The following is a 25029-nucleotide window of genomic DNA, read 5'->3' as shown; positions in this document are numbered from 1 at the left end:
CACAGGTATTATAAAAATATGCAAGAGTAATAGTGGCTCTCCCAGATTACTCCCTTGGGTGGTGCTCTTGTCTGGATTGGCTCACCTAACCACTGATAAGTATAGAGATGATAGAAGTAAAGAAAAGGACAGGCACTCTATATCTGGTTTTTATAGGATATTTATTGTTGGATATTTTACAAAAGTTTTAAAAATATTTTTATTAAAATATATTATTAAAAGTTTATTTTGTTAAAAATCTATTGGTTGGTTGTTTTCTTGTTGGTTTATAATGAGAGATAGGGTGTTGTAGTGAGAATGTGCTGGGATTATCACCCGGATGGTGGTGGGGGGCTGAGGGGATGGTGAGGTATAAGTGTGTTGGAAATGCAAGTATCTAATCGATATTTAAATCGATGGGAGTAAATATTCGATAAATAATCGATGAGAAAAATAAAATCGATGAGCATTAATGTTCAATGAAAATTACACAGGATATAGTGAATGAAAATAATTGGTAATAATAGTCGAAAAAATGAATCGATGAAGGTTTTGAAGATGTCAAAATAGTAATAATGAAAAAATATAAAGATAAAAATAGAAATAAAAATTTTTATTTCTGGAAGAGCATGACATTGTGAATGGATTAATGGAATTTATTTACCAAAAAAATTACACATATAGAAACATAGAAAGTTTAGAAACATAGAATGTGTCGGCAGATAAGAACCATTTGGCCCATCTAGTCGGCCCAATATACTGAATACTATGGATAGCCCCCGGCCCTATCTTATATGAAGGATAGCCTTAGGCCTATCCCATGCATGCTTAAACTCCTTCACTGTATTTGCAGCTACCACTTCTGCAGGAAGGCTATTCCATGCATCCACTACTCTCTCAGTAAAGTAATACTTCCTGATAATACTTTTAAACCTTTGCCCCTCTAATTTAAAACTATGTCCTCTTGTAGCAGTTTTTCTTCTTTTAAATATTCTCTCCTCTTTTACCTTGTTGATTCCCTTTATGTATTTAAAAGTTTCTATCATATCCCCTCTGTCTCGTCTTTCTTCCAAGCTATACATGTTAAGGTCCTTTAACCTTTCCTGGTAAGTTTTATCCTGCAATCCATGTACTAGTTTAGTAGCTCTTCTCTGAACTCTCTCCAAAGTATCAATATCCTTCTGGAGATATGGCCTCCAGTACTGTGCACAATACTCCAAGTGAGGTCTCACTAGTGCTCTGTAGAGCGGCATGAGCCCCTCCCTCTTTCTACTGGTAATGCCTCTCCCTATACACCCAAGCATTCTGCTAGCATTTCCTGCTGCTCTATGACATTGTCTGCCTACCTTTAAGTCTTCTGAAATAATGACCCCTAAATCCCTTTCCTCAGATACTGAGGTTAGGACTGTATCACTGATTTTATATTCTGCTCTTGGGTTTTTACGTCCCAGGTGCATTATCTTGCACTTATCAACATAAAATTTTAGTTGCCAGATTTTTGACCATTCCTCTAGTTTTCCTAAGTCCTTTTCCATTTGGTGTATCCCTCCAGGAACATCAACCCTGTTACAAATCTTTGTGTCATCAGGAAAAAGACACACCTAAGGCTACTTTCACACTAGCGTTCGGGTGTCCGCTCGTGAGCTCCGTTTGAAGGCTCTCACAAGCGGCCCCGAGCGCATCCGTACTGCCCTAATGCATTCTGAGTGGACGCGGATCCGCTCAGAATGCATCAGTCTGGCACCTTTTGGACTCCGCTCAGCAGGCGGACACCTGAACGCTGCTTGCAGCGTTCGGGTGTCCGCCTGGCCGTGCGGAGGCAAACGGATCCGTCCAGACTTACAATGTAAGTCAATGGGGACGGATCCGTTTGAAGTTGACACAGTATGGCTCAATTTTCAAACTGATCCGTCCCCCATTGACTTTCAATGTAAAGTCTGGACGGATCCGTCTGAACAACTTTCACACTTAGAATTTTTTCTAAACTATAATGCAGACGGATCCGTTCTGAACGGATCCAAACGTCTGCATTATAGGAGCGGATCCGTCTGTGCAGACAGCAGACGGATCCGCTCTGAACGCTAATGTGAAAGTAGCCTAACCATCGAGGCCTTCTGCAATATATATTAAACAATATGGGTCCCAGAACAGATCCCTGAGGTACCCCACTGGTAACAAGACCTTGGTCTGAATATACTCCATTGACTACAACCCTCTGTTGTCTGTCCCTCAGCAACTGCTTAATCCATTCAACAATATGGGAGTCCACGTACAGCCTTATTCTACATAATTAAAAAACTAATCTTTATTTCATGATGGAATAACCTTTGGATGGTAATATATTTTCCTCAAAGAGCATTTTATATAAAAAAATCAGAAAAAATTTGATTTAAATAAAAAAAATCTGATTTTTAAAAAAAATTTTTTTTTTTAAATCATTGATTTTTATCCACCCCCCATGCATTCTGAATGGAGAGTAAGGCCTCTTTCACACTTGCGTTGTTGGGATCCGGCATGCACTTCCGTTGCCGGAGGTGCCTGCCGGATCCGGAAAAACGCAAGTGTACTGAAAGCATTTGAAGACGGAACCGTCTTCCAAATGCTTTCAGTGTTACTATGGCACCCAGGACGCTACTGCCATAGTAGGAGCGGGGGAGCAGTGTACTTACCGTCCGTGCGGCTCCCGGGGCGCTCCAGAATGACGTCAGAGCGCCCCATGCGCATGGATGACGTGATCCATGCGATCACGTGATCCATGCGCTTGGGGCGCCCTGACGTCACTCTGGAGCGCCCGGGGAGCCGCACGGACGGTAAGTACACTGCTCCCCCGCTCCCCACTACACTTACCATGGCTGTCAGGACTTTAGCGTCCCGGCAGCCCAAGGTAACCACTCTGAAAAAGCTAAATGTCGGCTCCGGCAATGCGCCGAAACGACGTTTAGCTTAAGGCCGGATCCGGATCAATGCCTTGCAATGGGCATTAATTCCGGATCCGGCCTTGCGGCAAGTGTTCCGGATTTTTGGCCGGAGCAAAAAGCGCAGCATGCTGCGGTATTTTCTCCGGCCAACAAACGTTCCGTACCGGAACTGAAGACATCCTGATGCATCCTGAACGGATTACTCTCCATTCAGAATGCATTAGGATAATCCTGATCAGGATTCTTCCGGCATAGAGCCCCGACGACGGAACTCTATGCCGGAAGACAAGAACGCAGGTGTGAAAGAGCCCTAATCCGTTCAGGATGTCTTCAGTTCAGTCGTTTTGACTGATCAGGCAAAAGAGAAAACCGCAGCATGCTACGGTTTTATCTCCGGCGAAAAAAAAACGGAAGACTTGCCTGAATGCCGGATCCGGCATTTTTTTCCATAGGAATGTATTAGTGCCGGATCCGTCCTTCCGGTCTGCGCATGCGCAGAATGAAAAAAAGGTGAAAAAAATAAATGCCGGATCCGTTTTGCCGGATGACACCGGAAAGACGGATCCGGCATTTCAATGCATTTTTTCGACTGATCAGGCATTTTTAAGACTGATAAGGATCCTGATCAGTCTTACTAATGCCATCAGTTTGCATACGTTTTGCCTGATCCGGCAGGCAGTTCCGGCGACTGAACTGCCTGCCGGATCTCTCTGCCGCAAGTGTGAAAGTACCCTTACTCTCCATTCAGAATGTATGGGGATATGCCTGATCAGTTCTTTTCCGGTATAGAGCCCCTGTGACGGAACTCTATGCCGGAAATGAAAAACGCTAGTGTCAAAGTACCCTAAAATATTAAGTTTAAATTTTGGTATCGAAACAACCCTACGCCGATCTGATCGGCGTAGCGTTGTCACGATACCAAAATTTTGATTCGGTTTCGATTTGGCGACTAAAATTTAATTTGGCTCCTAAATTTTTCAGTTCAGGAGCCAATGGCTATGTTTCTGTAAAACTCAGAATCAGGGTAATAAATGTTGAGTTTTGTTTGGCTGTTAACCCTCCATGTGTTAAAGAAAAAATAGATTAAAATGGAAAATCTGCCAAAAAAGTAAAATTTAGAAATGTCATCTCCATTTTTCTTCTTGTGGAACCCCTAAAGTAACTTGAGGGGTGTAGTTTCTACAATGGGGTCATTTATGGGGGGTTTTCACTATGTAAGCACCAAAAAGTGACTTCAGACCTGAACTGGTCCTTTAAAAAGTGGGTTTTGGAAATTTTCCTAAAAATTTTAAGACTTGCTTCTAAGGCTATTTTCACCCTCCGTATCTGTTCAGATAATACAACCGTCTGCATCCGTTCAGAACGGATCCGTTTGTATTATCTGTAACATTGCCAAGACGGATCCGTCATGAACACCATTGAAAGTCAATGGAGGACGGATCAGTTTTTCTATTGTCAGTGAAAACAGATCCGTCCCCATTGACTTACATTGTGTTTGGCTCAGTTTCATCAGACGTACACCATAACGCTGCAAGCGGAATGGAGACGGAACGGAGGCAAACTGATGCGTTCTGAGCGGATCCTTTTCCGTTCAGAATGCAAACTAATCCGTTTTGGACCTATGACGGATCTCGCAAACAGAAAGACAAAACGCCAGTGTGAAAGTAGCCTTCTAACGTCCCAAAAAATTAAATGACATTTACAAATGTTGATGCCAACATAAAGTAGACATATGGGGAATGTTAAGTAATAAATATTTTATGAGGTATCACTTTCTGTTTTTAAAAGCAGAGAAATAGAAATTAAAAAAATTGTGAATTTCTCAAAATATTTGGTAAATTTTGGATTATTTTATAAATAAAGGTGAAATATATCGACTCAAATTTCCCACTGTCATGAAGTACAATGTGTCATGAGAAAACAGTTTTTAGAATGGCTTGGATAAGTATAAGCGTTCCAAAGTTATTACCACAAAGTGACACATGTCAGATTTGCAAAATTAGGCCTGGTCATTTAGGAGGGTAAATGGCCCAGATGTGAAGTGGTTAATGGGGTTAAATGTCTTTGTTATTCATTTCGGCGGGGCTAAGCCATTGAAAATTAAGTACGAAATATTGTCCTTCTGTAGCCGTTGGCACAAACAGATAAATCTCCTATACAGATGGGTAATCCATTGTTTAGTTCACTGCTACTGTTGCTATCTACTAGTATAATAATAGTGTAACGGATCTCCTAGCACCCCGACCGGGTACCTCCGTCGATAGATGCTCCTAGTGCTTCCAGAGGTCCCCAAGCACTCCACTTGACACCGTAAGCGCTGCAGACCCCACGAACCGCCGAAGCTTGGTTGAGGTCTCACCATCTCCTACCCACCCTGGACCTACGACAAGGCTCCAGGCTCCAGTGGGTGAACCTCTCCCAAATCCCGAGAGCAGGAACAGCTCTTACAAGAGCTAGTAGTTATGCCAGGGGAGTATAGCAAATCTTCAGCGTATAGCAATCCCCCAGTGTCGATCAGTTACCCAAACACCAGCCTCAACATGGTAAAGGGTAAAACAGGAACTCTTTATTTGAACACACAAGCATTGATTTATACACATTTTCCAACAAGGTTACCACCCACAGGGTTTTGTAACAACAGCCAATAACCACGTACAATACACTCAGACACTCCCACACAAAATCCTCCCCTCTGCCCGCGATACAATTACCTCACTCTGGGTTGACGCAATCATCACAGGCAGGAGAATACACAATGTCCTCTGTCCTGGAGACAACCGAGACGTAATTCAATTATCTCTCAGGACAAAGGACATCGCCAATACACACAGAGAGACAATGGAACAGACCTCACTACTCAACGTATACAATGTCCCACCCTTTTCAATACACAGTCATGAATTAGACCAGGGTTCAAGTTAGTACAAGTCCTTTGTGAACAAAGGAAGCCTGGCTGATGAGAGGGCCCATAATCCTGGGGCAAGAGGCTGGTAGCCAGGCCCCTCCAAAACCCAGTGGCGAGGTTGGTTTCGCCACAATTAGATTGTAGAATTAGGATAATAGTATGGCACCTATACTGTTCTCTTGAGAGGCCTAGATGCCCACAGAGTATTGCACTAATCCAGTGTAATGCAGAGGTCGCAATAACGCCTGTATAAGCGTCATAGATTCCTGTTCAGGCTGTTTTACGCCTTAGACTTTTCCCCTACATTGAGCAGCACTGTGCCTGAAATAACCAATAGCAAAGCTTCATACAGTAAGAAGCTTTGCTATTGGTTAGTTTGGGCGGGCGCCAAAGCGATACAGCGCCCTGAAGCAGGGGAAGTCTGTATTATCCTGTGATTGGTGGCCATTGGCAGCCGCGGCACAGTGGGGAGGGACTGCCGCCTTCACTGTACCGGCTGAGGAAAACATGGTGCGCACTGAGGGTGGCGCGTGCCATGTTCTCTAACTGATACTGATAGCAAGTCCCAGTATCTGATCGATCCGGGTCTAAAAGTATCATTTGGGATTCAATAGTTCGATACCCGATGCAACACTAGTCGGGAGAGAGAGCTGTTGGCTAATTGAATGTGTATGGCCGCCTTAAAGGGGTTTCCTGAGACTTTACTACTGATCTGTGGGGTTCCCCTGCTGATCAGCTGTTTGAGAAGGCACTGGTGCTCACAGTAGCGCTGCGGCCTTCTCCTTAAAGTGAATGGGGATGAGCACAATACCAAGCACTGCCACTATACAATGTGCGGCGCTGTGCTTGGTGAGCTGGGAGAAGGCTTTGACACTCACAGGAGCGCCACTACCTTCTCAAACAGCTGATCGGCAGGGGTCCCGGGTGTCAGACCTCACCGATCAGATACTGATGACGTATCCAGAGGATAGGTCATCCGTAGTAAAGTCTTAGAAAACCCTTTTTAAAAAAAAGTCAGTCGAGGCTGTTTGCTGTGCTAAAAGTCCATGCGAGGAAAAGTTAGAGCCAGCACTGGATGTGGAATACATGGAGCGGCCGCGTTCCTGGGCGTTCACTTATTTGCTTGTGAATTGTAGAATCGCTGAGACATTTTTGACATATTTGTGAGTAACCCAGGGGTTTTTTCACCCTGGTTGACCGCTCCAGCAACCAGTTTAAACTTTCTAGTTGCCAGACAGTAAGAACTTCCATAGACAACAGCGGACCACGTCCCGAAAGCCCGGGCACCAGCAGCAATTTTCTAGATGCACTTGATTTGTCCCAGAGTAACCCTTTGTGTGTCACGTACCCTGATATGAGGGTACACCCCCTGGAGCTGTGTTCCATTTGTTCAGTAAGCCTTTATGTGAGCACTCAGAGAGGGCGAACCGCATGACCTGCGTATGACGTTTGCCACCCGTCTAATACTTCCTAGCCTTATGTAGAGCGTTTCTCACCCTTCAGGATTCATCAGCTACACATACTGCCCGTTGGTTTTATCAGGTGTGATGTAAAGCTGCGCCCAGGAATTGTCTCCCAGCACCCCTATAGACACATACAACTGATTGATTAACATTTCTAATTTGATCTCGCCACCAGTTCCTTGCGGTGGACATCTGTGGTGGTTTAGCATTGCCCTGTGTAGTCCTATATGGCTCCACTCAGCTGGAGCTGACGGCATGTGTCTGGCGGGGGTAATATGACCGTCAGTCAGGTGATAACGCCGTGTATTTGGGAACTTCACCACCTCTTGCGTTACATGTGTTTGTTCTATTTATGACTGTCAAAGTCCTGGGATCTTGTGTAACCACCACCAGTTTCGTGTCTGTGAAGTGGACATTTGATTAATGAGTCATGCATGTCCTCAAATAGTTTTCCAGTGAAGATATCGGCAGTTTTGTACCATTTCCAGTCATCACTTTACCTCATTACTCACACCTGACAATCGTGGCTATCACTGTGCAGAGCTGTATAATAGAAGGGATCATGTACAGTGGCATGCAAAAGTTTGGTCACCCCTGGTCAAAAATACTGTTACTGTGAATAGTTAAGCAAGTTGAAGATGAAATGATTTCCAAAAGCATAAAGATGAAACGCACTTTTCAATATTTTAAGCAATATCTGGGTATTATTTTGTTTTTGCGCAATTTTAGAATTAAAAAAGGAAAGGAATACCAAGCAAAAGTATGGGATCCCAAGGAGATTTGAGCGCCCAGATATTTTTAGACCTTTGACCTTAAATGGCCTGTTGGGGTTATAGGGGTTGTCTTATCACGACAATGGGGGCATATCGGTATCGGGCCCATAGAAGTGAATGGGAGCGGTGGCCATTCATGCGCGGTGCGCTCCCATTCACTTCTATGGGGAGTGCGCTTGGTGGTGGCCAGACTGGAATCCTCCTGCCACCACCTTGTGGCGCTCCGTTCCCAATATAGTGTGGGTCCCTGCAGTGGGACCCGCACCTATAAGACAATGGGGGCATATCCTAGTGATATACCCCCATTGTCTGAGATGAGAATACCCCTTTAAGGCTTGTTCAAAATCATCGTTAGGAAAGGCCAGGTGATTAAAATTTTTAAGCTTTATAAATACCCAGACTCCTCTAACCTTGTCCCAAAAAACTGCAGCCATGAGTTCTGCTAAGCAGCTACCTAACACTATGAAAATATAAATGGTTGAGGGCCCACAAAGCATGAGAAGCCTATAAGAAGGTAGCAAAACATTTCCTCAGTTTGAAATGTAATTAAGAAATGGCAGTTAAGAGTGGAGGTCAAGAGAAATTTCAGAGACATCGGCTTGTGGGGCTGCTAGAAAGGCAAATCTGAACCCCCGCTTGACTGCAAAAGACCTTCAGGAAGATTTAGCAGACTGTGGAGTTGTGGTACATTTTTCAGTGACACCTGCACAAATATGATCTTCATGGAAGAGTCATCAGAAGAAAACCTCTTCTGTGTCCTCACCACAAAATTGTCACACCACAAAGTCAGAAGTTTGCAAAAGAACAACTAAACACGTCTAGTACATTTTGGACACCAAATGCAAGATGCACAGAACTGGAAGACTTTTGCTATGAAGAATGGATGAAAATACCTCAAACAAGAATCGAAAGACTCTTGGCTGGCTACAAAATGCATTTTCAAGCTGTGATACTTGCCAAAGGGCGTGCTACTAGGAACTAACCCTGCAGGGTGCCCAAAGTTTTGCTTCAGGCTCTATTCTTTTTTTTGTTTGTTATTTTTTAAATGTAAAAGAGCAAAATAAAAAATAGTATTTTGGTTAAAATACAAAGGGAATGTATCATCTGTAACTTTATGCCTTTTTGGAGATCATTTCATCTTCAACTTGCTTAACTGTTCACAGTAAGGCTACTTTCACACTTGCGTTGTTCTTTTCCGGCATAGAGTTCCGTCACAGGGGCTCTATACCGGAAAAGAACTGATCAGGTATGTCCCCATGCATTCTGAATGGAGAGTAAGGCTACTTTCACACTTGCGGCAGAGAGATCCGGCAAGCAGTTCCGTCGCCGGAACTGCCTGCCGGATCAGGCAAAATGTATGCTAACTGATGGCATTAGTAAGACTGATCAGGATCCTGATCAGTCTTAAAAATGCCTGATCAGTCGAAAAAATGCATTGAAATGCCGGATCCGTCTTTCCGGTGGCATGCGGCAAAAACGGATCCGGCATTTATTTTTTCACCTTTTTTTCAGTCTGCGCATGCGCATACCGGAAGGACGGATCCGGCATTCCGGTATTCTGAATGCCGGATCCGGCACTAATACATTCCTATGGGAAAAAATGCCTGATCAGGCATTCAGGCAAGTCTTCAGTTTTTTTAGCCGGAGATAAAACCGTAGCATGCTACGGTTTTCTCTTTTGCCTGATCAGTCAAAACGACTGAACTGAAGACATCCTGATGCAAACTGAACGGATTACTCTCCATTCAGAATGCATGGGGACATACCTGATCAGTTATTTTCCGGTATAGAGCCCCTGTGACGGAACTCTATGCCGGAAAAGAACAACGCAAGTGTGAAAGTAGCCTTAGGCCTCTTTCACACTTGCGTTGTCCGGATCCGGCGTGTACTCCACTTGCCGGAATTACACTCCGGATCCGGAAAAACGCAAGTGTACTGAAAGCATTTGAAGACGGAACCGTCTTCCAAATGCTTTCAGTGTTACTATGGCACCCAGGACGCTATTAAAGTCCTGGTTGCCATAGTAGGAGCGGGGAGCGGTATACTTACAGTCCGTGCGGCTCCCGGGGCGCTCCAGAATGACGTCAGAGCGCCCCATGCGCATGGATGACGTGATCCATGCGATCACGTGATCCATGCGCTTGGGGCGCCCTGACGTCACTCTGGAGCGCCCGGGGAGCCGCACGGACGGTAAGTACACTGCTCCCCCGCTCCCCGCTACACTTACCATGGCTGTCAGGACTTTAGCGTCCCGGCAGCCATGGTAACCACTCTGAAAAAGCTAAATGTCGGCTCCGGCAATGCGCCGAAACGACGTTTAGCTTAAGGCCGGATCCGGATCAATGCCTTCCAATGGGCATTAATTCCGGATCCGGCCTTGCGGCAAGTGTTCCGGATTTTTGGCCGGAGCAAAAAGCGCAGCATGCTGCGGTATTTTCTCCGGCCAACAAACGTTCCGTACCGGAACTGAAGACATCCTGATGCATCCTGAACGGATTACTCTCCATTCAGAATGCATTAGGATAATCCTGATCAGGATTCTTCCGGCATAGAGCCCCGACGACGGAACTCTATGCCGGAAGACAATAACGCAGGTGTGAAAGAGCCCTTATCCGTTCAGTTTGCATCAGGATGTCTTCAGTTCAGTCGTTTTGACTGATCAGGCAAAAGAGAAAACCATAGCATGCTACGGTTTTATCTCCGGCTAAAAAAACTGAAGACTTGCCTGAATGCCGGATCAGGCATTTTTTCCCATAGGAATGTATTAGTGCCGGATCCGGCATTCAGAATACCGGAATGCCGGATCCGTCCTTCCGGTATGCGCATGCGCAGACTGAAAAAAAGGTGAAAAAATAAATGCCGGATCCGTTTTTGCCGGATGACACCGGAAAGACGGATCCGGCATTTCAATGCATTTTTTCGACTGATCAGGCATTTTTAAGACTGATCAGGATCCTGATCAGTCTTACTAATGCCATCAGTTAGCATACATTTTGCCTGATCCGGCAGGCAGTTCCGGCGACGGAACTGCTTGCCGGATCTCTCTGCCGCAAGTGTGAAAGTAGCCTTACAGTACTCTTGACCAGGGGTGCCCAAACTTTTACATGCCACTGTAAGCACAGTGCTTGTACAGAAGGGGGGCATCACTGTACAGGGGAAGTCTGAACGGTCAGCAATATGGTCTCTTTTAAGGCGCAGTTCACAAAGAGCTTTTGATTTGACAGCATAATTTGGCATGTATGCCGCACAGAATTGGCCTCCTATTAAAAACAATGAGAGGCAGATTCTGCACGGCTACAGAATCTGCACCAAATTATGCTTTCAGACGCCTCCGTTTGAACAGGGCATAAGGGTCTACCTTACTGGGACCCCCACTGATCAGAAAGAGAGGGCCTAGTGTATTAATGGGAATACCTGTCCAAATTCTAAATTTCACTTTCTTTAATGTTTCTCTTCCTAGGTTACGATACCATTAAGTCACCTCGTTACTGCCTTCCACTCCCCCAAAATTGCAGCGTACTTTCCCAGTTCAGCGTCCATCCAGGTTCTTCAACGTGAAGTCACCGCTGACCCGGAGACCTGCAGCGCTGAGGTTTGTAGATCACGTCCTTTTTGTCTACTGTTGTGATTGTTTTTCTATGTTACATCCCCTCCCCCCTACTTATTTTGTTTTATATAGCACTTACATGTTCCCCAGCGCAGTACAGAGATTGTCATGGCCCTCACAATAATAATGTGGCCTCAGTGGTCACATTGACTTGAACGTTATATTGCAGCTGTAAAGCGTCGTTCAAGCCAATATGACCACTGAGGCCTCAGGCTATATCGTTCAGAGGACCCAGTGTCACGGCTGTGTCTCAGTCCCGGTGTAGTTTGCAGTGACACGTCTGCCGTGCATGCAGTGGGGCAACGTGTTGTTTCTGCATGTGTTTATACAGCTCCTGTTTTCTGGCCTCTCCCCAGTCTGGTGGATCTGGGTGTGGTCTCATGGCTCTATTTATACCTGAGGTAGTGTTCCCCCTCGCCCCCTCACCCCCGGAAGTGGGTGTTCCAAAAAAACTACCTCAGGCATAAATAGAGCCATGAGACCACACCCAGATCCACACCTAAACCCTATAACCACCAGACTGGGGAGAGGCCAGAAAACAGGAGCTGTATACACACATGCAGAAACAACACGTTGCCCCAGGCAACTGCATGCACGGCAAACGTGTCACGGCAAACTACACCGGGACCGAGACACAGCCGTGACACCAAGTTGCTTTCTGGTTCCTTGGGGACTGGAGCTGGGTGGGAATGGAGCAACGGAAAGACTGCGGGCAGTTGAGTCTGCTTTTTTTTATGTTCAAGGACACAGATCTGGGTGACAGGAGTTGTTTGAATTGCTGGCCTCAAACTAGAGATTTTGTTTGGCCGAGTAAGGGTCCATTCACATGCCCGTAGAATGGGTTCGGATCCGTTCCGCAACGTTGCGGAACGAATCCGGACCCATTCATTCTCTATGGGGCCGGAAGAGATGCGGACAGCACACAGTGTGCTGTCCGCATCCGCATTTCCGGAGCGCGGCCCCGATCTTCCGGTCCATGGCTCCCGAAAAAAATAGAACATGTTCTATTCTTGTCCGCAATCGCAGTTCTATGGGGGTGCCGGCCGGGTGTATTTGCGGATCCGCAATACACCAAGGACATGTTAATGGACCCATAGCCATTTAGGCTGTCAATGCCTGTTCATGATAAGGTCTAATGTGACAGATGCTGAACCACAGCAAATAACTGTTGAAAAGCCGACCTGCCTCAAATTTTACTTAGGCCTCATGCACACGACCGTTGTTTTGGTCCGCATCCAAGCCGCCGTTTTTGCGGCTCGGATGCGGACCCATTCACTTCAATGGGGCCGCAAAAGATGCGGACAGCACTCTGTGTGCTGTCCACATCCGTTGCTCCGTTCCGTGGCCCCGCAAAAAAAATATAGCATGTCCTATTCTTGTCCGATTTGCGGACAAGAATAGGCATTTCTACAATGGGCCGCCCGTTCCGTAAATTGCGGAAGGCACGCGGGCGGCTTCCGTTTTTTGCGGATCCGCGGTTTGCGGACTGCAAAAAACGGCACGGTCACTTGGACTGTTGTCTGTGTTATAAGCGGAGGAGCCTGATATTGGGATAAATGTTCAGATTTTGAGTGTTATGAAAGGGTTTAAAAATCATCTGCCTGCACCTTTTTACATTGGGTAGACACTGTGTTGTCAGCTTGATGCTAAAACCAGTATTCCTTACAACAATGACCTGCCCCTTAGCTCACTTCCTTGTTCCCTTGCCAGCCCTGTACATTATGGCCACCATGACTCTGAGTGCTGGATCGGTGCATGCGCGTTCTCCGACTCCAATGAAGCGTGTGGTCCACGATGTGTCATTGCTGATGTTCCCTCTGCAGGGCAGTGGGAAGTAGGCATGGTCATGTGAACTGACGAGATGACGTCGGCGCTTAAGGAGTACAACAGCGCTGGTAAGGTCATGTGACCGTATGCGGAAACTGAATCGGGCCTGAGTAAATTATTCTATGCTGCTAAAAGTTTGATTCAGGAATACTCCTTTAAGCCATTCGGTTTAAAACCATGGGAATTCGCGTATTTCTTCTGAACACTTATTGTGGATGCTTTAACGTTTTTCCTCACCATTTGGTGGTAAATGTCACCGGCCGATCTCTCGTCTGGTATAAAACGTCAACTTTTTTCTTTTTCAGCCTCTTTTAAATCTCAGGGACCTTGGCTTGTCTGAGTTGAGGACCACTGACCTTGATACACTTGTGAACAGGCTGCTTCCCGGCTTCTTCTCCGATAAAAAGAAAACCCCCTCCTGCTGGCACACGTCATATGTCTCCGCAGAATCCTTCTTTGAAAACAAAAATGGTGAGTTCTGGTTGGGCTATAGAAGCATACAGTCTGACTGATGTTTTTCTTCTGCCTCCTATGCTGACGAACACTTGCACAGTTATGTACATATCTGCATTTTCAGGCTGATATAAAAAATATCGCACCCAGATAGAAATGTTGCATTGCAGCAAACTCTGCATGCATTTAGGTCTCAATCAGATCTGTAAATGATCCTGCCACAAGAAGGCGTAAAAATGTTTCCCCCACTGCTCTTTAACCCTTTCACATATTTGACCCTTTCACATATTTGGACGTAACTGTACGTCCAAATTGCAAGTAACTTGCTGCATTTGGACGTACAGTGACTTCCAATCTGCTTACCGGGGCTGTGACACTATAAAGTGTCACAGCCCCGGAGTCTCCTCTCTCCCGGAGAGCAGAGACACCGGGGAAGACGGCAAGGGACCAATCAGAATGGTCTCTGCAGACTAACCAATCGGAGCGCTTCATTGAGAAAATGCCGGTTTCAGGCTGTGACCTCCACGCTTGAGATCACAGCCTGAAATCAGGCAAGACCCCCTGTATGTCGTGCCCCTCATCCATGTGCTGCCCGCCATACTGCTACTGCTAGCACTGATCTTGGTCGTTTAGCCCCATAGATGCCGCGGGCGGCTGCTGACCGTGGCATCCATGGGGTTGAGCTCCCTCTCTTGCATAAAGGTGTCCGGGCTGCCATGTACCTAAGGTTGATCAGACCTTGAGGGTCTGATCAGCCTCAGTGTAAGTGTAGCACTGACTATACAGTGCATTGCAATAGATGACTATTGCAATGCACTGTATAGCCATCAGTTCCACTGGATCTTCAAGATCCAAATGGGTCTTCATAAATAAATTTAAAAAAAGTGTAAAAAATAAATCAAATGAAAATAAAAATGGTCTTTTCTCATATCCGTTCATTTATGTCATAAATGTTTTTTTAACAAATAATAAAACTACACATAATTGGTATCGCCGCTTCCGTAATGACCTGATCTATAAAAGTATCATATTAATAATCCTGTCTACCGGAATGCGGCTAATGTAGAAAAAAATGATGGAATTGCTGTTTTTTGTCACCTCACGTCCACAAAAAATAAATACCAAGTGATCAAAAAGACATATGTACCCCGAAATGATACCGATAAAAACTTCAGCCTGTCCTGCAAAAAAACAAGCCCCCAGACAGCTACATTGGTGAAAAAATATAAGGCCTCTTTCACACGGGCGTTGCGGGAAAATGTGCAGGTGCGTTACGGGAACACCCGCGATTTTTCCGCGCGAGTGCAAAACATTGTAATGCGTTTTGCACTCGCGTGAGAGAAATCGAGCATGTTTGGTACCGAAACCTGAACTTCTTCACAGAAGTTCGGGCTTGGGTTAGGTGCTGGGTGGATTGTATTATTTCCCATTATAACATAGTTATAAGGGAAAATAATAGCATTCTGAATACAGAATGCATAGTAAAATAGCGCTGGAGGGGTTAAAAAAAATAATAATATAACTCGCCTTAGTCCACTTGATCGCGATGCCCGGCATCTCCTTCGCTCTTCTTTACTGAACAGGACCTGTGGTGAGCATTCATTACAGGTCATCACATGATCCATCACCATGGTAAAAGATCATGTGATGACCGGAGTGACGTCACCAAAGGTCCTTGACCTGTAATGAATGCTCACCACAGGTCCTGTTCAGTAAAGGAGACAGAAGGAGATGCCGGGCATCGCGGTCAAGTGAGTTAAGGTGAGTTAAATTATTATTTTTTTTAACCCCTCCAGCGCTATTTTACTATGCATTCTGTATTCAGAATGCTATTATTTTCCCTTATAACTATGTTGTAAGGGAAAATAATAATGATTGGGTCCCCATCCCGATCGTCACCTAGCAACCGTGCGTGAAAATCGCACCGCATCCGCACGTGCTTGCGGATGCTTGCGATTTTCACGCAACCCCATTCATTTCTATGGGGCCTGCGTTACGTGAAAAACGCACAAAGAGGAGCATGCTGCGATTTTTTACGCAACGCAAGAGTGATGCGTGAAAATCACAGCCCCATAGAAATGAATGGGTCCGGATTCAGTGCGGGTGCAATGCGTTCACCTACCGCATTGCACCCGCGCGGAATACTCGCCCGTGTGAAAGGGTCCTTTAAAGTGAATGGGGCCAGCTTCGGTGCAGAAACCTCTTCATTTTCAGGATTGGTGGTCTCAGAGGGCCGGCCACCACTCATTATAAAGTGATTGCATGTGTTAGTGATATGCGGTTAGTTTGTGAGATGAGAAATACGACTTTAATTTAACTTTTCTCTTTTTTGTTGAATTTTTTCAAAGGCTATCCAGACACTTTCAGAGTTCTTCGGCCTATTTTCACGCAGCAACCAAGCCCACTGAAACAAGTCAGCACCGACCTCCATCGTTGGCCTGGTAAGACCACTATTATGTTTCCCGACTTCTGATTCCCTTCAAATGATCGTATAGTCCATAACAGGGCATCTAATGAGCGCTATGTTATCAGACCGCAGAGGAAAGTGTATACAGTTCTCTATAAGGCTGCTTTCACACAGTCTATTTCATCAGTGATTTGTGAGCCAGCCGTGGAGCCTCCAAAGAGATGAGGTACAATGGAAAGATCTGCATCTGTTCTCTGACGGTGTGAATGTGGCCTTATCTAGGGAAGAGGCAGACGTAAAACCTGCAGTTATAATGTGATATGCTTGTAATGTTTTCAGGTTACATTCAGTCTCGGGGATTCAAGACTTTGAAAACAAGAGAGAGACGCCTTCAGTCCACCTCTGAGCGCATTGCTGCAGCAGAAAATGTCACCCCATCGTTCATGAAGGTATGTGTGAATACAGCAGTCTTTTTCGTTAACCGCTTAGCGCACCAGGACATACATGTACATTGCAGATGCTCAGGAAGTGTATAAAACAGGCTCGTGAGCTGAACCTGCCCTGTACATGCTATTGTGCAAGTGATCAAATGATTAAAAATTATAACAAATACAAAAAAAAATCAAAACACACATTTTTTTTCATTTATGTTGTAAAGACATAGGGCCAGATTTATCATTAGCTCAGGCCAGAATAATGGAGTGAAAAAGTCCCAAACGCTAAAACTGCGCACAAATTCTGCTCTGCACTATGCTCGCCAGTTTTCTGAAAGTGGGCGTGTTTTCTTATGTAAATGAATCTCTAGACAGGTTTACTAATGGGATTATTTAAAAAGTCGCAAAAAAGTCGCAATTTCACTCCAGTGAGGACCATGCTTATCTTATGAGACTTTTTAATAGAACATGCGACTTTTTCGTAAAGCTGCTTACTGATGGATAAACTGCTACCGTCAAATCGCATTTATTACAGTCTTAAAGGGCCGATCATAAATCTGACTTGGCTAAAACTGACTTTAGCCATATGTGAAAGTGGAGTGAGCTGTCAGAGTAATGATAAATCTGGCCCGTAATTTATATCGCCATTGCTGTGGTGAACACCATTTAAAAAAAATTGCTATAATTACAGTTTTTTGTCACTTTAACTCTCCAAAAATTTAATAAAAACTGATCCAAAAAAATCATACAGACCCCAAAATACTATCAGTAAAAACTACAGCTCACCCTGCAAAAGGCAAGCCCTGGCACCGCTCCATCAATGACTACATAAGGCTCACAATTTGAACACAAAGCATTCTCTTGCCTAGAACAAGGCCTAGACAGCCACGTCAATGAAATAAAATAAGGTTACGGCTGCTGAAATGCAGAGAGGCAAAAAACAAAAGATGTTGATGGTCATTAACCCTTTAAGGACCCATGACGTAACTGTACATCATGGGTTCCAATCCCTAAACATGGCGCCCGCTGGCACGTGCAGCGGGCTCCTTAGCCGCGGGGTTTCTGCCATAAGGCTGATCGCATACATCTTACCCTTCAGATGCCGTGGTCAAATGTGACAACGGCATCTGCGCAGACCGGATCCGGAAGTCGCGCTCTTCCTTTTTGGGTAACAGCGTTCCCTTGCTGAGATCGGGGAACCTGTTACCTTGCGCTAATTGACCAAAGCCTCAAGCAGGCTTCAGAGTCAATTAGATGTATATATCAATACAGGCCACTAGGTGGCAGCCTTGTATTGATATAGTGCAAATGAAGTCTTTAATAATGGCTATTTAGCCATCACTGAATACTATGGGCTATCGAATGATTGCCAGTTATTGTCACCCAAGGTGACTTAAAAAAAAAGTGAAAAAAATACTTTTTACAAATATATATATATGTGTGTGTGCGTGTGTGTTCAAATCACCCCCCTTTCCTTTAAAATAAAAAATACTTAACCAATAAAAAAATAAACATCATGGCATCGCCGCGTGCGGAAATGCCCATACTATTAAAATATAACTATATTAATGGCGTAGCGAAAAAAAATAAAATAAAAACAGCCAATTTGCCATTGAATTTTTTAATAAAAAGTGATTAAAAAGTCGCACACACTTAAAATTTATATCACTGAAAAGAACAGATCGTCCCGCAAAAAATAACCCCTCACACAGCCCCGTACACAACTACAAAAAAGTTTTTAACGGGTCAGACTATGGTTATGAAGAAAAATTATTTTTCCCCCAAAGGTTTTAAAAAAAAAAAATTTCTGTATTAAAACGCAAGACAAATTAGACAAGTATGGTATCGTTGGAACTGTACGGACCTGGAGAATGAAGATAACAGGTCATTTTTACCGCATAGTGTACAGTGAAAAAACAAACAAAAAAAATAAATAAAACCGTTCTCGCCCATATTTATTGGGGGACACAAGAATCGTGGGTATATCTATGTCCTCTAGGAGGCATTGACACTAATAAAAGCTGTTAGCTTCTCCCATGGAAGCTATACCCCAGCCTGGAGAGAGAGCTTCGTTTTTTTCTAGTGTCAATAGGAGGCAGGGTAGCTCCTGAAGATTTTTTTTATTTTAGTTTCTTATTTTATTCTTTCTTCATTTTCAGGTGGGAAACAGTGGTCGCCTAGCTTCCCTGTTCTCCCGGTGGGGAGCACGGCAGCGTTGGTCCCCACGCTGCCTCCTCCCCCACAAGAAGACAAGGGGACCAGGGCAGCCTCGCTCCCCTGCCAGCTGAAGGGTCACCCATCCATATCCCTCTTCCAGCTTCCCGCCATTACGGTGCCAGTAGCTGAAGGGGTGACCCTGCTGGACCAGAGGAAGGGTGAAGACGGCTGGACAGATGAGTAGTGCCTGCTCCATGCCGTCGTACCACCCGCCGGCACGGTCTGTCCTTGGCTACACACTTGGCTGCAAGTTCCTCTTCCCTCTCCTCCTCCCCCTGACAACGGGCGGCAGTGAAAGAGTCACTCTCCGATGTCCTGGTATGACCGACCGGCGGGGTGATTTATTATTACTTAGCGCTCTGCGCTTCGGGAGACGAGCACATTGGTTGGAAGGGGGCGGGGCCTATTTGAAGCGGATCGGGACAGGAAGCGACAAGCTAAGAGCAGCGACTGCTTCGCTCCGCTTCACATCGGACAGCAGCCTGTTCCAGATGCCGCCTAAGTGTGCTGCATTCTGAAGGGGTTACGTGGCCTAGGCACTGAGAGGGTTAATTAGCGGCGCATGCACCGCCGCGACTCTGAGCGGGAGATGCAGGACCTGAGGGGGCGGGGCTTACTCTTCCCGCCACAGCTATTCAGGAAGTTCTTCTTGGGACATCCTCCTCTGGACGGCGTCTACTCCTGGCTCTGGTAGGAACTGTGCTCCTCTCAGGTCGCTGTACTCTCTCCAGCCTCAGATTGCCCCTACCATCATGTCTGATCCCTCTGGGGCTCTACCTCGGCTGCCAATAGCTGTCCACTATGCCTGCTCTATATGTCAGGCAAAATTCCCGGATTTTGTCTGCTCTGCTTGTCGGACGCCTAGGCCCCCCTTCAGCCCGTACTGCTGCCTCCCCCCTCCGGCAGCTGAGTTACCCGATTGGGCCAGAACTCTCTCTCAGGCAGTGGAAAACCTTGCTAAAATCTCCCATCTATAGTGGGTCGCTTGGTTGAGAATCTGCCACCTACTCAGGCTGCACCTCCCTCGGATGCACCCTCCAGAGCTTCTTGCTCTAGGTCACTTCCCTCCGGTGATTCCGTCAGTGCACAGCATTCACAAAAGCGTCCCAGAGTAGACCACGTTTCTTCCTCTGACGCATCTCCCTCTCCGCCCCGTGTGCGGTCTCACTCAGGGTTTTCTTCTCCTGGGGACGTGCTGTTCGACGGAGAGGTTGAGAATTCGGATTTGGTTATGGATATGGAGCAGCCTTCTAAGTTGGCCTCCACTGTGGATAGCCTCATTGCTGCTATCCGCGACACCTTCCGGGTGCAGGATGATCCTCCCCCCACTGACCAATAGGGGTTATCCTTCTTCCGTCCAAAACAGGCATCAAGGGTGTTTCCTCGCCGTAAGGATTTTTCGGCGGTGGTTTCCAAGGCTTGGGATCATCCAGACATGTGTTTTTCCGCCCCCAAAAAGCTGGACATCCTATATCCTTTCCCAGCGGACTGCGTTTCCACATGGACATCCCCTCCTAAGGTGGACCCACCAGTGGCACGGCTAGCCCAAAATACGGCTATTCCTATAGCCGATGGATCCTCCCTTCAGTCCGCTGAAGATCGTCAGATGGAATCCTTGACGAAGTCCCTCTTTGCAGCTACGGGGTCAGCCCTTAGGCCCGTGTTCGCCTCCTCGTGGGTGGCAAAGGCAATCTCTGAGTGGGGCAGCCAGCTGGACCAGGACTTGGTATCCGAGGTCCCTGCTCAGGATCTACAATCCTTGGCGCAGCTGATCATCCAGGCAGGGAAGTTCCTCTGCGAGGCATCCTAGGACGCTGGCGACCTTATTGCACGCTCTTGGACGCTTGCGGTTACCTTACGCTGCGAGCTTTGGCTGAAAGTTTGGGCAGCGGACCCGGCACCCGTCTCTTTGGTTCTCGGCTGGACGAAATTATTTCTGAGGCAAGAGCACCCATCTCCCACAGCCTAGGGCCAAGCGGGCCTCTCACATTAGGTCTGGTTCCTTGGGTGGCAGGCCCTTTCGTCGATTCGCTAGTTCCCGCCCCGCTGCGAGCTCTTCCGCTGGAGGGGGGCGCGGGTTTACTTCCCAAGATCGATGCAAAAAAACGTCCTTTCGGGCATAGCCCTCCTGGCGTCCCAGACCTCAGACCGCTCGAACCCCTGCGGCTAAGCAGTCCTCAGCCTGAAGGTGCGCCCCCGCCCAACTGGGTGGGGGGCCGCCTCCTCCTCTTCCAGGACGTCTGGCGGGCCCATGTCTCCGACGCTTGGGCTCTCGAGAATGTATCCTCGGGATACCTGATCGAGTTCCAGTCTCTTCCCCCAGACAGTTTTTGTTTTTTTTTTTTGTTTTTTTTTTTTTATCCCGTCTTCCACGGGACCCCGAGGGGCCATTCAGTCCCTCCTGGACCGGGGAGTCATCTCTCCCGTTTCCCCAGCAGAAAAGTTCAAGGGGTTCTATTCGAACCTTTTTGTGGTCCCCAAAAAGGAGGGCTTGGTGCGCCCAATCCTGGACCTCAAACTACTAAACAAGTTCCTCCGTCTTCAGCGGTTTCGAATGGAATCCCTTCGTTCCATAATTGCTTCTCTGGAGCAGGGGGAATTCCTTTCAGCCGTAGATATCCAGGACGCATACCTCCACGTCCCCATCGCACGGAGTCACCAGTGCTTCCTGAGGTTTGCAATAGGAGACTATCATTACCAGTTTGTCGCCCTCCCGTTCTGGCTGGCAACTGCGCCTCGGGTCTTCACAAAGATTCTAGCCCCTCTTCAAGAGGCATCTTCCTTATGCCTTATCTGGACGACATCCTCATCAAGGCCCCCTCCTTTGCTCAGGCGTCGAGCAGTGTAAAGATCACGCTGGAAGCCCTGGCACGTTTCGGGTGGCTGGTCAATCTGCATGTCATCCCCGACTCCCTCCAGACAACTGGTCTTTCTGGGTATGCTTCTGGACACGGAGGCGGCACAGATTCGCCTTCCCCTGGACAAGCGACTGGCCTTACACCGCTCCGTGAGGGTTCTTCTCGATGGCAGACTTCTGTCCATTCGACTCTGCATGAGGATATTAGGGAAGATGGTTGCCTGTTTCGAGGAGATTCCGTTTGCCCAGTTCCACTCTCGCACGTTCCAGAGAGCGATTCTGTCCTCCTGGGACAAATCTTCCGAGAGCCTGGACTGTCCCATACGCCTCTCTCCTCAGGTGAGGTCGTCCCTTTGTTGGTGGCTGTCGGTTCCAGTTCTGGGAAGGTCTTTCCTTCGGATATCCTGGACGGTTGTACCACCGACGCCAGTCTCCTGGGTTGGGGAGGAGTGTTCCCTCCCAAGACAGTCCAAGGCACATGGTCTCGGTCGGAGTCCAAGCTCCTGATCAATGTACTGGAGCTCAGGGCGATTCTTCTATCTCTCTGGCACTGGACCCACCTCCTGAAGGGTCGCCCTGTTAGAGTCCAGTCGGACAACGCCACGGCGGTGGCGTACATTAACCACCGCGCAGCCTCGCGGTGATGCAGGAATCTGCCAAGATCTTACGGTGGGCGGAGGCCCATGTACTGGCAATTTCAGCAATCTATATCCCGGGTGTGGAGACCTGGACTGCGGACTTCCTCAGCAGGACCACAATAGATCCCAGCGAGTGGTCCCTCCACCCGGAGGTATTCGAAGCGATCTGTCTACGTTGGGGTCGCCCCGACGTGGACTTGATGGCCTCAAGGCTCAATTGGAAACTTCCCACTTTCCTCTCCTGCGCAAGGGATCTGACAGCTTGCAGCGTGGACGCCCTGATCTCCCCTTGGCAAGGGTTCTCCCTCCTTTATGTGTTTCCCCCTTTCCCCTCTTACCCAGGGTTCTATGGAAAATCAGGATGGAGGGCATTCCGACGATCCTCGTCGTGCGTGGTACGCCGACCTCGTTCTCCAAGGAGACGTTCCTTGGTCACTGCCTCTCAGAGGCGACCTTCTTTCGCAGGGACCAGTCTTCTATCAGCATTTAAGGTCTCTTCGTTTGACGGCATGGCCATTGAAACCGCCATTCTAATGCGCAGAGGGTTTTCGGCGGATGTCCGCACTATGATTCAGGCCAGGAAGCCTGCGTCGTCCAGTATCTATTATAGGACCTGGAGGTCCTTCCTGGGTTTCTGTGAAAGCCGAAATATTCCACCACTTAGTTTTTCTCTCCCCACGGTCCGGTCCTGTCCTTTCTACAATCAGGGTTGGACCTTGGTCTGGCCCTTAGTTCTTTAAAGGGTCAGGTGTCGGCGCTTTCTATCCCTCTCCAGTGCCCTCTGGCCCCCCTGGGGCCAGTAAGGACCTTTCTTCAGGGACTGGCACATACGGTTCCTCCGTACTGTCCTTCTTTACCGCCTTGGGATCTGAATTTAGTCCTCTCAGCGCTCCAGGCTTCCCCCTGTGAGCCCTTGCAGGAGATTTCTCTCCGACTACTGTCCTGGAAGGTAGTTTTTCTGGTCGCTATCACTTCCATCAGACGGGTGTCTGAGTTGGCGCCGCTCTCTTGCAGAGAACCCTTCCTGGTTATTCATAGGGACAAAGTGGTTCTCTGGCCTGTCCTTTCTTTTCTTCCGAAGGTGGTCTCTGACTTCCATATTAATGAGGAAATTGTCCTTCCTTCACTGTGTCCATCTCCTTCACACCCTAAGGGAAAGGAGTTAGATCTTTAGAGCTCTGACAACGCCAAAATTGTCTATTTAGCAGCCTCCGGTCCCTTCCGCCGTACAGATTCCCTTTTTGTCATTCCGGAGGGTCCTCGAAAGGGATTGGTGGCTTCCAAGGTGGCGATCACACGCTAGATCCAGTCTACAATTGCTGAAGCATACCGCACCCGAAGCAGGGTTCCGCCCTTAGGTGTCACGGCTCATTCCACCAGAGCGGTGGGCGCATCTTGGGCTCTGAGGAATCGCGCTTCAGCTGCACATTTGTGTAAGGCGGCTACTTGGTCCTCCTTACACACATTCACAAAATGTTACCATACTTATGCATCGGCGGACGCTGCCTTGGGCCGCATGGTCTTGCAGGCGGCAGTTTCTTAGATGCCTAAAGGGACGATTGCTTCCATGGGTCTGTGGTTTTTCCCTCCCTGTGGACTGCTTTTGGACGTCCCACGGTTCCTGTGTCCCCCAATGAATATGGGCGAGAAAATGAGATTTTTGTATAACTTACCAGTAAAATCTCTTTCTCGCTCTTCATTGGGGGACACAGCACCCACCCAGTATTGTTGTTCGACCATAGTTGTGGCTGTTGCTGGTTAGAACCTGGTTTGGTTCTTGGGATTGTTGCTGTTCCACGTTTTTTCTTTGGTTGACTTGCTTCTCCTACTGCTTCTCACAAACTGAAGCTCTCTCTCCAGGCTGGAGGGGGTATAGCTGCCAGGGGAGGAGCTAACAGCTTTTACCTAATGTCAGCGCCTCCTAGAGGACATAGCTATACCACGGTTCCTGTGTCCCCCAATGAAGAGCGAGAAAGAGATTTTACTTTTATCAGAATTGCGTTTTTTCCCAATTCTACCCCATTTGGAATTTTTTTCCTGCTTCCTACTACATGGTATGCAACCTCATAAGGCTATGTGATTGGAAAAATAAAAAAGGACTATGGGAAGGCAGGGAGTGAAAAACAAAAATGCATAAATGGAAAATCCCAGGGTCCTTAAGGGGTTAAAGGGGTTATCCGAGACAAAAAAATGTCCCCCATATCCCCAGGCCTCTCACACTGATTTTACTTATCTGGCTCCCCGCGCCACTCCTGGTCCCCGCATGGCCGCAGCTGCTTCTCTTCGTGCGCGGATGAAAACATCCAGTGTTGGGGAGGAGGGGGTGCAGCCAATGGCAGGCGATGCTGGGGACGAGCCTCCCTAGTACTGCCAGTGATGCTAAGGTGGCTGGTCGACGTCACCGCCTGCCATTGGCCTCTTCCCCCCCCCCCCCGACACCAGATGTTTTAATCCGCACAGAGAAAAACAGCTGCGGCCATGTGGGGAGCTGGAAGCCAGGTAAGTAGAATCAGTGTGAGGGGCCCGGGCATATGGGGGGTATTATTTTTTT

At 47.2% G+C, this 25029-nt stretch overlaps 1 protein-coding gene across 2 annotated transcripts in view; it reads left to right on the top strand.

The window, feature by feature from the left end:
* Positions 1-25029, top strand: part of YME1L1 (YME1 like 1 ATPase) — a 69032-nt gene that overhangs the window by 6167 nt on the left and 37836 nt on the right. For both annotated transcript variants that reach the window (XM_040434372.1, XM_040434371.1), the window contains exons 2-5: positions 11499-11630; positions 13778-13943; positions 16274-16366; positions 16672-16781. In XM_040434372.1, coding sequence (XP_040290306.1) covers positions 11499-11630; positions 13778-13943; positions 16274-16366; positions 16672-16781 — 501 coding nt within the window. The remainder of the gene's footprint in view (positions 1-11498; positions 11631-13777; positions 13944-16273; positions 16367-16671; positions 16782-25029) is intronic.

This window comes from Bufo bufo, chromosome 5, assembly GCF_905171765.1.
Source record: "Bufo bufo chromosome 5, aBufBuf1.1, whole genome shotgun sequence".
Lineage (NCBI taxonomy): Eukaryota > Metazoa > Chordata > Amphibia > Anura > Bufonidae > Bufo > Bufo bufo.
The sequence above is the reverse complement of the archived record's forward strand: the minus strand, read 5'-3'. Positions and strand labels throughout refer to the sequence as shown.